A 12,573-nucleotide genomic window follows, 5' to 3' on the forward strand; every position below is an offset into this window, starting at 1 on the left:
GGCACGCCACCGATCACAATTGTTATTACACTATGAATTGTTATTACATTATGAAGCATATGTAACAATTAAATTAAAATTCACAAAAAACAAAAAAAATAATAAGCAGTTATTAATAACAAAAATTAAAAATTAATGCTAAAAAAACAATTAATAACCATAAAAAGCAAGCTAACAATAAATAACTAACAAAAAAAATTTAACAGTCCTACTTAAACTAACATCTTACAACCTAATATAAGTTATTTGTCATCTAATCTGCAGCAACAGAAGTCACACTGATGTTACTTAAAGTTGTTTTAAGACATGGCAAAATGTTTTTTTTTTCAATGTAAATAACGAGTTTTTTTAGTTGATAGTATTTAGTATCATTATTTTCCCAATAATCACGAAGTCAAAATTATTTAACGGCACGTCTATGACCTCATTAAACAATTTTTTAGAAAAAATGGCACGTTGGTGTATAAAGGTTCGCCACCCCTGTTATAAGTTATTTCTCCTTCTATGGCGAGGTAATTTGGCATATTTTAAAATCTTCGCCAGATATATAAATCCTTATTGCGACCCAATTTACAACCCATTTTTTTCGAAATTTTGACTACCCCCCCTATTTTAAGGGTCAGGATTCCAAATATGTAAAAAAAATAGATGTTTATTCAGAGAAAGTACGTTTTTTTGTTTGATTTCATATTTTAATTAATAGTTAGCACTAATTAATTAGCATATTTGAGGTCACCCCCAGGAACCATTAAGATTGACACTTAGTTCGTGAAAATCCGATCGTTAGAACGAAAGTTATTCAGGGTGATATCTTTTTTTTTGCGGACTGTACATACATTGATACAATACAAAACATATATCCATTCAACAATTGTAATACACACTCATGATCGCGTGTATCACTCGAGTCTGAAGGTATGAAATTGAAACAGGACAATTCAGGCCAATTGTCACAGGAAATAATAAACTACCTTATTTCAAGTATGACATCACGCTGCAAGGCCTGTATATCTGTAAGAAGGGACCCTACCCCCTATTAACCCCTTTTCTTTCTTTTTTTTGCTTTATTTAATTCTGCAACCTCTGTTTCATACTTTTCGACTCCAACAAGTGTTACGCACGATCATGCCTGTGTATTACAATTATTGAATGGTTATTTGTTCGTATCAATGTAAGTACATATCAAATTTCACTAAAATCGGTCCTGTAGTTTAGAGATAATAGACCACTGGTCGACGAACTTTTTTGATCATCGACCCTTACAAAATTTTTCGAAATCTCCATCGACCTCCATAAAAGTAATTTTCTGTTAATTAAAATAAAACTCTATTGGATACTGTACATTTATTTTATGATTTTAAACATTTATTAAAGTAATAGTACATAGTGTAACAATAGTTTTATGAAAAATATATTAGTTTTGAAATTTAAATACCTTAATATTCATTAAATAATAAGTAATTATAATAAGTATAAATAATAAGTAAAGTAGATACAAATTTATTGCTTCTTAGTCAATGAGATGGGTGTACCTGGTGTTTTTTTGCAAAGTTCGCTATATTGGATTCAAAATTGGTCAATTTTAATCTTAAATCCCCTCAAAACTCCACATTTAATTTATTTCTGTACTTAGTTAAGATTGAATTTACGTGACTGAAACCGGCTTCGACCATATAGGAACTTGGAAATGCTAGCATAAATGGCTGAGCTATTTCGTAAAGTTTTACATATTTTTGCATTATATTTATAATTGTCCAAAACTTGCTTATTGTTACATTTTTAAAAATCGTCTTTGCTTCATGATCCGATAATAATTCAAAAAGCTCATCTTGCTGGTTGATGTCCACGTTTTCAATTTGAACAGAAAATGACACAATAATCCAATCAGGGATGTCAATGTTTTCCAAATCAACAAAGCGCAGTTTAAAATCGTAGCTCAATTTTTGAAGATGAACTGTATATAAAGTTCCAAGTCTTCTTCTTTTATTTCTAATTGTCGCAGATTTGAAAAATACTGATATTCCTTACGTAGCAATGAAGATCTAAATAAATTTAATTTTACTTGGAAACCTTACAGTATTGTTCGAGCTTCGATGATTGCTACATCTTTTCCTTGCAACTTTGTTTGGACATAATTAAATTTACCAAATAAGTCCGCTAAATAAAAAATATGGTTCTTATTGTTTTGCAAAAAAAAACAAAGAGTGCTATAGTTGTCGCGGGCTGTACTAATCCATATTATTAATGCTTACCTTCTTTTTTACATGTATTGATAATTAAAATTGATATCTGAACTAAACGAATGGTTTTATCGAAACAATAACTAATTATCCAAAACTGTGAAAATTTTAATAAGTGACACTGCAAATATTGGGGGTCCTTGGGGGGGATCTATGTGGACCACTTTGGTGACCTCTGTAATAGACCAAGTCTTCAAATTCCCTTAATTTCCTACGTAGTGTAGTTGCCCAAAGTGGAAACGTGTGATTGCGTCAGACAGCAATATTCATGAATATAAAGAGAAATAATTGAAGCGCACTGCAGACTGCGCGTAACTGACTCACATAAAGGCATTTAAAGTAAATGCAAAGTGTCAAAGAATACGTCCTGACTGAACAACAGTAAGTTGTGCGATTTTTATAAGCAAAAACATGATTGCCCTATTTTTCAACTCAGTTAATATGCAAGTATTGCTCGGATGTCACGAGTCGTAATTCTTCAATTTCCTCCTACGATTTCCTCGACAACAATGGTTAATTCGACATTATAGTGTTAGCATACCCTAAATCTTGGTTAACCAAATATTAATTTACGGATATCATGAAAACTTATGAGTGATTTCATGGTTTTACCCCACGCATAACACATTTAATATATTTACACGTGTATATCCATGCCTGCCATTCGTATTTGTCTAATGCGTATCCTTGCCTGAAGTATCTTAGTACCAAGTGTGAATATATTAATAAGATTCTTTTCATACTCTTAAAATTATAATTAAGTTAACATTTTTTTCCACCGACGTGGAATCACTCATACATTATACGTTCACAGCCGTTTATCCTAGATAGTGTTCGCAATAAGCATCAAAAATTCGTCACTAAACGTCCGCACTACATTTGCCTTCTGATACTAAACATTGCACTACTGTCCGTTGCTCTACATTGGAATAGCATCCATCTGATTTTGACTTTACATTCACTTTAAATGCTTTCATATGAACTGGTCAATCAATTTTACGACATCCGCAACACGCTCTTCTTTCTTATTATCCTGAAAGGTGTTGGTATTTTTGAAGCAATCACGCGTGTACACTTTCCGTTTAGGAAGAAAATTTTATTTAATTTTCCATTTTTTTACGTATAAGTTGGCATGATTCTGATACTGCAAATATATTAAAAACATTACTAAACTAACCAAATAAAAACAGAAATTAAGGAGAGTAAAAACCTTGTGAAAAGAGCACAAGCACACTTTGAAATGGTTATTGATATTCCTATATAAATACAGTCTCGCATTACAAAAAGAATAATGTTAATTTTTTTTACTCTTTTGCATATTTAGCACATCGGTTACAAAACCTGTTTGGTTGATACGACGGGATATTGTAAGGATTCAGAGTTGCATAGCGATCCAATGCTGAAAATATAATCATAGAGACGCCTCTTTATTATGAACTAGCATTTGGTGAAAATTTGAAACAGTACTTCTATTTATATAAATTTAATTATATTTCATTCTTATGTTGTTTTTCCTAATAATCGTTAATACTTTCACATAAGCTGAAAAACAGGTATTTTATTATAAATTACTGATTTGGCAACGAGATTGGAGAGCCCAGCATGCTAATCACCTAATCAGTAAACTCAGTAAAACAAATAAAATAAATCTGGGCCAATTTAAAACAAATTTCGACAATAATTATTAGTGGTAGATATAGGTATGAATTTTATTTACGTCACACTAAAGCTGCACAATAGGTTAAACACCATTGAGAATGTTCCTCCTCTGCAGAGGGGATGGCTCCTCCTCTTTGGTAACCTAACGACCTGCGAGTAAAGTCGAGCACTTTACGGTAAAACAATTAAACGAGGACAGATACCGCGTACACTCGATCTCTACAAAGGCTGATCGCAGTGGTGACACACCCGCTTACAATGATGCTTGACTTCGGTGTTCTACCGGGAACTGCGTCTTTACTGTCAGTCCACTGCGGGACTAATAATTATTAGGAAACATACAGATAAGATAATTTAGATTTAAAAAAAAGTACCGGATGAAATGGTTACAAACAGCCAGTATATAACAGGTGAGCGCTTTTCATAAGATGGCATCATGAGTTGCTAAACATTTACTTAACATCTAAATATGCCCTATCCACTTTGATCAGCCTGCGTAGGGTGTGCGGTGTTAGTCCTCGTTAAACTGTTCCACCGTAAAGTGCTCGACTTCGCGCGCAAGTCATCGGGCTACCAAAGCAGGGGAGCGATCCCCTCTGCAGAGGATCAAAATTGCGATGGCTTGTCTTCAGATCCTCTTCAGAGATGCTTCCCAGATTGTCGCCAATAGCCCATTGTGAAGCTCTTGTGCGACGTGAATAAAGTAACTACCTACCTATATCCGTCGAAAAGAAAATATATTTATTCAGAAAAAATGCATTCTTGCGTCTGAATTCTTATCTTAAATTCTTGTTTGTACTAATATTTGAGTTAACCCTTTCAAAACATTAAAACTGTGTCTTAGTACGTGAAGACCGAAAGTTATTTAAAATTACTCTTTTTTTCTTCTTTTTGAGCTTTTTGCATTAGTAAAAGTGGACATACTCTCAATTAACCTCTATTTTTTGTAACTTCTCACTCCGATGAAAGTTATACGCGATATAACGTAGGTCTCATGATTGTTGATTGATCATTATAACATATGTATTACATCAACCTATTCCTAACAACAATCATACCTTGGCTCCAGTTGGTCTCAAAATTGGCTCAATATGGGTCCTAAATGAACATGCTCCGAAGAGCCACTATTGGGATGTTTAGATTTTTAAATATTGGTCCTGTGCAATGCCAATATCGGCCTATATAGGCTCAATATAGGGCTTATATTGACTGAATGATGATAAAATATCGGGAAAATATGACAATTCTATATAGGGCCCATATTGGTTGTAAAGTAGCAGTAAAATATCTGGTGAATCGAAGAATTCTATGCATGGCCCCCATATCGGAAATATATCGGCCCTTTGAACCCTTTCTAAGCCAAGATTCGTGAATATTCGTCCAATGAGGGCCCAACTTATTTTGCTGCTGGAGATGTTCGTACCGAATTTCAGTAAAAGCTGTCAGTTAATTTTCAAAATCTCAATTTTTCTTTAGTATTTTGTATTTTTTGTAGTTTTACTTTAATACTATGTATTACATCAACCAATGTTTTTACCAAATCTCGGTTAAGTTGTCAGTTATTTTTCAAATTCTCAATTTTTCTTTAATATTTTTAAAGCATATTCTTAACTATAAAGGAATGTTTCTACCTACCTCATCAACAGACATCTTTTGTTCCAATGGAATTTCATCGAACCACGCCATCATCAGTGGTGTGCAATTTAATGGTAGCCTCCAATATTTTGTTTCTAAATAATAAAATAATGTTCTATTTTAAGTTTTATAAATATAGAGGGTTCTCTTGCTCGCCAAACCTCAGAACAGCTTTTGGATTACTGAACTTCGCTCTATCTTTCATATACTTCTGTATTTTAGTCTTGCTTTGTGTGTATGGTGATACCCTTTAACAATGATGTTCTACAGAGATTCAACATAAAACATTCTGGAAAACCTTCCATTTATAAACATGTAATTCAATTTATATACATCACGATTTTGTGTATATATTATTGTGAATGACAAAAATTGGTGGTTATTGACAATCACATAGTCGTTTTGGTAAATGTCCGAAATATATGCTAGGTCTTAGTTTAATGCCACTGCAAGGTATATATCTATCCGGTATGCCCTAAATCAATGTTTTTTTAAGATTCAGTGCCACTGCCCGTTATTCATTTGCCCATTATGCCCTACATCAATGTTTCTTAAGGCCACTGCCCAGTATGCATTTAATCGGTACTCCAAACACTGATGTTTCTCCTAATCTATCCTCAACAGATATTAAAATATCGAATAATGTCAACGAACAAATTAATATCAAATCGTATTTAATAAATATTTCGGAAATTCATCAAAGTGACTATGAGATTGTTGACATTCTCGGGTCGACATTCTCTTGATTTCGGTTATTCACTGTAACATATACAAAATTATAATTTTCAGTGTTTTGTTGCCCGATGTATTCTTTATTCTTACATAGACTCAAAACAGCTTAAATCTAACTCTCAAAAGGAATAAAAACCAAAGATAAGAAAATGAATAAAAAAAAACAGCGTTGTTCACGACATAGGATGAAAAAAAACTTAGGATGATCATTGATGATAAAAACGCATCTCCCTTCGCCGTTAATAATGACTCATTATTAAAACTAAGTTATAGCTCTAAATTATCATTGAATCTGTGTAAATCAATAAGTGTAATTAAAACAAAAATATAGAATATTTTAATAACATAGACTGTTCAATTTTATCCTCACATTTCTTCCTAATTTGTGATTTAGTTTGTTTCAGTATTTTGTTGACCATAAATTTCATTCAGAAATTTGTATTTTTATTTTATTTTGTAACCGTCGTTGTACAGTCGACCCAATTAAGGGTTTACGAATACAAATGTTCAACTCCGTAGCCTTGCAACTTTGAACCTAATCCAGAAGACAAGGTAAATCTTGGATCAAGTATTGTGAGAAATTTCCCTTCCTGGAGGACTTTTTTGATGGAACTAACCAGCATTTGCGTTACACGGCCAGGAAGACCACGAGAACCTCCCACGGTTAGCCTCACGGCAAGGGGACTCTAACACATCCGTCTACCACTAAGGAAATTTTAAATCAGCTCTGTGGTCGTTGCAGGCCAGATGTGGAGTTCGTATCGACCAATCATTGCTGGGATTCGAACCCGGTTCACCTCATTGGGAAGCGAACGCTCTATCCCCTAAGCCATTGTGCTTTATATTAATGATCATACTTAAGATTGATCATTCACTTGATATTCCAAAAATAAATAAAGACTTTTTTGACACAAGGAAATAGAATTATGTAAATGATTGTGGTTAGAACAGAAATTTGTTTTTACTTATTGTTATATAATATTTTTCGTTACTGGGCTTGTTTGGTTATTGTTCTTTTTGAAAACACACTTTTTTAAATTTTGTTAACATATTCTGCATGTTATTCTTTTTTAAATCATTAAAAGAAGATAGTTTATTACTGTGGAACGAAAGCACAAACAGAAACCTAATTGAAGCGTATATTGTGACTAATTAATAATTTTCTAAATTAAATAGGTTTTTAAAGGGCCTTAGTACCTCTAATTAAAGAGTATCATCACAAAGCGCAAATAATGTAATTTCTGAAGTTTTAAACTATATTTTGCAGTTTTCAATTCATTTAAAACATCTCTGAATTCCTTAAATTTATAACGATTATGATGTCCAATTCTTGATGATAAGTCACAAGATTTCACGGAAAATACTATAATTATAACCATCCTTGAACAGCAGATCGAGTTTACGACTACCAATTTTCAAAAACCTTATAATTTTCAATGCAATTCCGAAGACTCCTGGGTTACGAATAGGAAGAAATTTGCGTTCGAGGAGGACTTTTTAGTGGAACTAAGCCGTATTTGCGTTACATGGAGAGGAAAAACCACGAAAGCATCCGCGATTAGCCTGTCAGCAAAGGGGACTCTAACTCATGATCTGTGAGGATATTTTACGTCAGCACTATGGTCGATGTGGAATTCGTATCGACCTCTCATCACTGGGGTTTGAACCCAAATACCTCATTGGGAGATGAGGGCTCTATCCCCCGATCCACCACGACTCTTCACAGAAAATAGAAATTATTTAAATAGAGTAAAATTAAAAAATTACAGCAAAACATCTTTAAAAAAAAATTATTTTCTTATCAGTGGGTCCCGCAGTGAACTGATAGTAAAGACATGGTTTCCAGTAGAACACCGAAGTCAACCATCACTGGTTACGGTCAGCAATTGGGTGGGAGACCGCTTTGATAAGCCTGTGTAGGGACCGAGGATGGGCGGGATCGGTCGTCGTTAAACTGTTCCACCGTAAAGTGATTCACTTCGCGCGCAGGTCGTCGGGTTACTGCAGAGGATCAGAATTGGGTCTTCGCATCATCCTCAGGGATGCTTCCCAGACCGTCCCCAACAACCCATTGTACTAGTGTGAAGTAATTAAAGTAAACTGCTGTTTGTAGAAAATGCAACACCATGAAAGAATCATCAGAATCAAATGAAATTTAATGCAGAAACGACTTGTACTGATACAAATAAATGATGAAATTTTCAAAACAAAAGAAACAAATTAAGCGTCCGAAATCAGTATTTGGTGCAGCCACCACGCGCTGCAATAAGTGCTGCTATACGACGTGGCATGGAGTCAAACAGATGTTGAATATCTGCTTGAGGAAGAGAATTCCATATCGCTTGTATGCGCAACCAAAGTTCGTCTTTGGAAACTGCAGGACGCGGATCACGAGTGAGACGCCGACCAACCATATCCCACACGTGCTCAATAGGCGACATATCCGGCGAATAAGCAGGCCAAGGAAGAAGTTGCATGCGTTGTGCTGAACAGAAGTCTCTAACAGTCCGCGCAACATGTGGGCGTGCATTATCCTGCTGAAAGATAGCTCCAGGGATGCCTTGAAGGAAAGGAACGACTTCGGGCTGTAGCACTTCACGGACGTATCTGTTGCTATTGAGATTACCCTCAATTCGTATCAAATTGGATCGTCCATGATACGAAATCGCACCCCAGACCATAACTCCGGGTGTTCGACCACTATGTCGTTCAATAATACACTCAGGAAGGCAGCGTTGACCGGCATAACGTCTAACACGAACACGGCCATCATGGGTCCACAAATTGAAGCGTGATTCATCTGAAAAGACAACTTGGTGCCAATCAGCTCGCCAGTCTCTGTGCTCAAGAGCCCACTGCCGACGCAGCCGTCGATGATCCGCCGTGAGGGGAATCCTGTATAATGGCACCCTTGCACGCAATCCACGGCGCAGCAGACGACGACGAATTGACGAAGCCGACAATTGTACACCTGTAGCAGTAGACCAATGTGCTGCCAGCTGCCTGGAGGAAGCTGTGCGATCATTCACCGCCATGCGGAGCAGGTGTCGATCATCGCGCTCTGACGTCACCTTCTGTCGTCCAGTGCCTGCTTTTCGAGTTGTTCGGTGCTCGTCGGTCCACTGCTTCCAAACTCGCATCACTGTGGAACTGTTCCGCTGCATACGAGCTGCTATTGCGCGATAGGAAAATCCTCCTTCTCGAAGGCCGATTATCCTCCCTCGTTCAAACTCCGTAAGTTGCTTGAATTTCTTATTCTTCCGTCGTGGAGGCATACTCAGGTCTCACTAAACGTTTGCCACTAACAAATAATCATAGACTATTTTCAACGTCCCGCTACAGCACTTTATTTATACGCTTTCAGCATCAATTCAGAGGGCGCTGCGCGCGCCACGCACGCGCGATGGCTCTGAAACTTTATTAATTTGCATAATATCCTATAATTGACATTTGCTGCGAATTTCATTTGATTCTGATGATTCCTTCATGGTGTTGCATTTTCTACAAACAGCAGTTTAAATACTTATCTGTGGATTCCAACAATGACTCAAATGGGACATCATGATAACAGCGAACTTTTCATTTCTTTTTAGCTGTATGAATATTATTTGGAAATAGGAGAGTGCGGCTAAGAAATTATTCAATATAAATAACAGAGTCCCAAAATTTAAAAAAAAAGAAGTGAAAAAAAAGCTTTAACGGAATAAAAAAATTGTAAGATTATTTTGTCTATCATAACGTTTGAAAGAAAAAAGATGAATGAATGAATACAAATCGTGTAAAGAGAAAATATTTATATGAGGCATTAACTGACATAAACTGAAGCATGTAATTGAAAATCTGAAGAATTCTCTACCTGAATGATGGATCACAAATTCCAATAACTTTTGAACGAAACAAAACACGCGTTAAATAAAATAACATTAATTAGAAATAACTTTTCAGCACGTCGCATTTCAGCTCGCATGGTACTACAAGATTAACTTCTGTAGTGATCCTATGCATCTTAATTTCAAATAGTTAAGTCTTATAGGTTTGGCTCAGCAAGACAAAATGCAACGTAAATGAAAAAAAAATTGCGAAATAAAGCATTTAAAATTGCATAAACTTGCGGAAAAATTAGAATTTCGAAGGGAAAAAAAATTCGCGTCAAGTTCTTAAAATATGTTTATTTCTGCACATCAAATTTCACATCTGTAGTTGCATTTATATGGTTTATAGTGAGGCACGCATAGTATTTTCTACTTCAAGTTTAACAGTCATTAATTCTAGAACAACTTATCGAACGTTTTTTTTAATTTCATCGTACATTTTCTACACAATTCCGTAATTTTGTGCTTCATGCAGCAAAAACATTCAAACCCTAAACAGCGGTGGCACTTACTAATAATATATTTAATATATAGCTAAATATTAATATTTTACTTTTGTGCCATTTTCTTACAAGGTTTCTCCAAGGAGCCGTGGGGACTCAGGGGATAGAGCGTTCGCATTCCAATGAAGTGAACCGGATTCAAACCCATCGATGGCTGGTCGATTCAAATTCCGCACCTGGCACGCATCGACCATCGTTAAATATCCTCACTGGTAGACTAATCATGTGTTAGAGTCCACTTGCCCTCGGGCTTACCGTGGCAGGTTTTCGTGGTTTTCCTCTGCATATAACGCAAATGCGGGTTAGTTCTCTCAAAAAGTCCTCTACGAAGGCAAATTTCTCCCAATACTTGTTACCAATACCCCTTGTCTTCTGGATTGGGTTCAAAATAACAAGGCTACTGAGTTGAACATTAGTCTTCTTCGGCTTTTCAACGACTGTTATAAAATATTCATCCAAGCAGACAACATTGTCCATCTGAGGGAAAGATTGCGATCTTTTAGCTGTGCATTGCCTTTAATTTTATTCAATATTTAAGTAAATAATGTTCTAATATACGACGATTTGCTGTTGTTTAACTTAAACTTGTAAAAAAAAAATTAAATAACATGTAACTAAGAAAAATTCACTTACCGTGCGTAAGAAAAAGAAAGCTAGATATAAGTAGAAATCATAATAAATTTTTGAAATGATGTCAATAACAGTGAATTCAGACAGATAAGCAGATTAAAGAGAAGAGAGTGATAAAGAAGGAGAAAAAAAAGGATCAAAGTTTGCAAGCACTCTTTTGCATTTGAAAGAAAGGCGATTAAATACCAAGTTTTATACAATTATGAATATATTTTTTTAATCAATGATTATCTTCTTTGTATTTTTAATCAATGATTATCTTCTTTGCATATTCTCTAACGGCTCTAGTACGGGAACTCCGATTTGGATAGTGCTTTTTTTTAATTCCTACTGTTATCATAGTTCAATCTCTCCCTGTATCTCCTTGTTCAAATTTTCAATCGTTAATAAGATATTTTTTATTCTTCCACTCAAATTCAAGTACAGTTTTTTTCTTGAACTTGTAGTGGATGACACTTGTTGTTAATGTAGTTTTTTTAAATGTTAGTTTTGAAAGGGCTGAGCGAAAAACGAAATGGAATTTTCAGATGGATGTCATTGTTTTAAATTTTACTCTAATCGATTCAGTTATTCTCATATTTCAAAAATAACATCAGTGATGATTTCTAACTTTTAGCTCTATTTGAACAACAAAAAAACAATTTATTGCACACATTTAAATATTTAATTATTTTTTATTCGCTGTGTCAGATAAATTAAATAAAAAATATTACGTAGTAGAACGTATGGTCCATGTCACCAAATTTACACTTTTATAGTTATCTGATATCACACGCCTTTTATTTTCAATTCCTACTATTATTTTACACTCTCCCTATATCTTGTTCAAATTTTCTATCGTTTAATAAAATACTTTTCATTCATCCACTCAAGTTCAAATGCAATTTTTTGAACTTGCAGTGGATGACACTTGATGTTCATACAATGTTTTTTGCAAATATTAATTCATTAATTGAATTTAATTAGTTAATTTTAGTTTTATGTAGGAGAAAAAAATTTTAATTATTTAATGAAAAGTAACTAATATTAAAAATAAAATTGTTGACCAACTTAGGAATTGACTTTGAAAAAACGTTTTTTGTATCACTTGCTCATTTAAAGTCCACACATTTTTAAGAGATTGTTTGTAAACAATCATCGCTTTTCGGTGTCATTTAACTCGGACGGAAGATTGAAAATACGATATTTCATTGCTAATAACCATTGTTATAGACTAATCTTTCCTTGATATCTTATGAATGGCGATTAGCATGGTGTTTTTTGTTACAGATAACTAATAATTTTTTAAGTTTAATTGTTCGC

General features: G+C 34.5%; 1 protein-coding gene across 2 annotated transcripts in view; it reads right to left on the reverse strand.

Annotated features, from left to right (window-relative positions):
- LOC107448958 (SEC14-like protein 2) overlaps window positions 1–11,393 on the reverse strand; it is a 71,225-nt gene extending 59,832 nt beyond the window's left edge. For both annotated transcript variants that reach the window (XM_087168487.1, XM_087168486.1), the window contains exons 1-2: window positions 11,275–11,393; window positions 5,535–5,629 (exon numbers count right to left, since the gene is read on the reverse strand). In XM_087168487.1, coding sequence (XP_087024613.1) covers window positions 5,535–5,588 — 54 coding nt within the window. In that variant the 5' untranslated portion in view covers window positions 5,589–5,629; window positions 11,275–11,393. The remainder of the gene's footprint in view (window positions 1–5,534; window positions 5,630–11,274) is intronic.
- Between the last annotated feature and the right edge of the window lie 1,180 nt (window positions 11,394–12,573).

The sequence above is a fragment of the Parasteatoda tepidariorum genome, chromosome 7 (genome assembly GCF_982258835.1).
Source record: "Parasteatoda tepidariorum strain Cologne lab strain chromosome 7, Ptep-v5.0, whole genome shotgun sequence".
NCBI classification, from domain to species: Eukaryota; Metazoa; Arthropoda; class Arachnida; order Araneae; family Theridiidae; genus Parasteatoda; species Parasteatoda tepidariorum.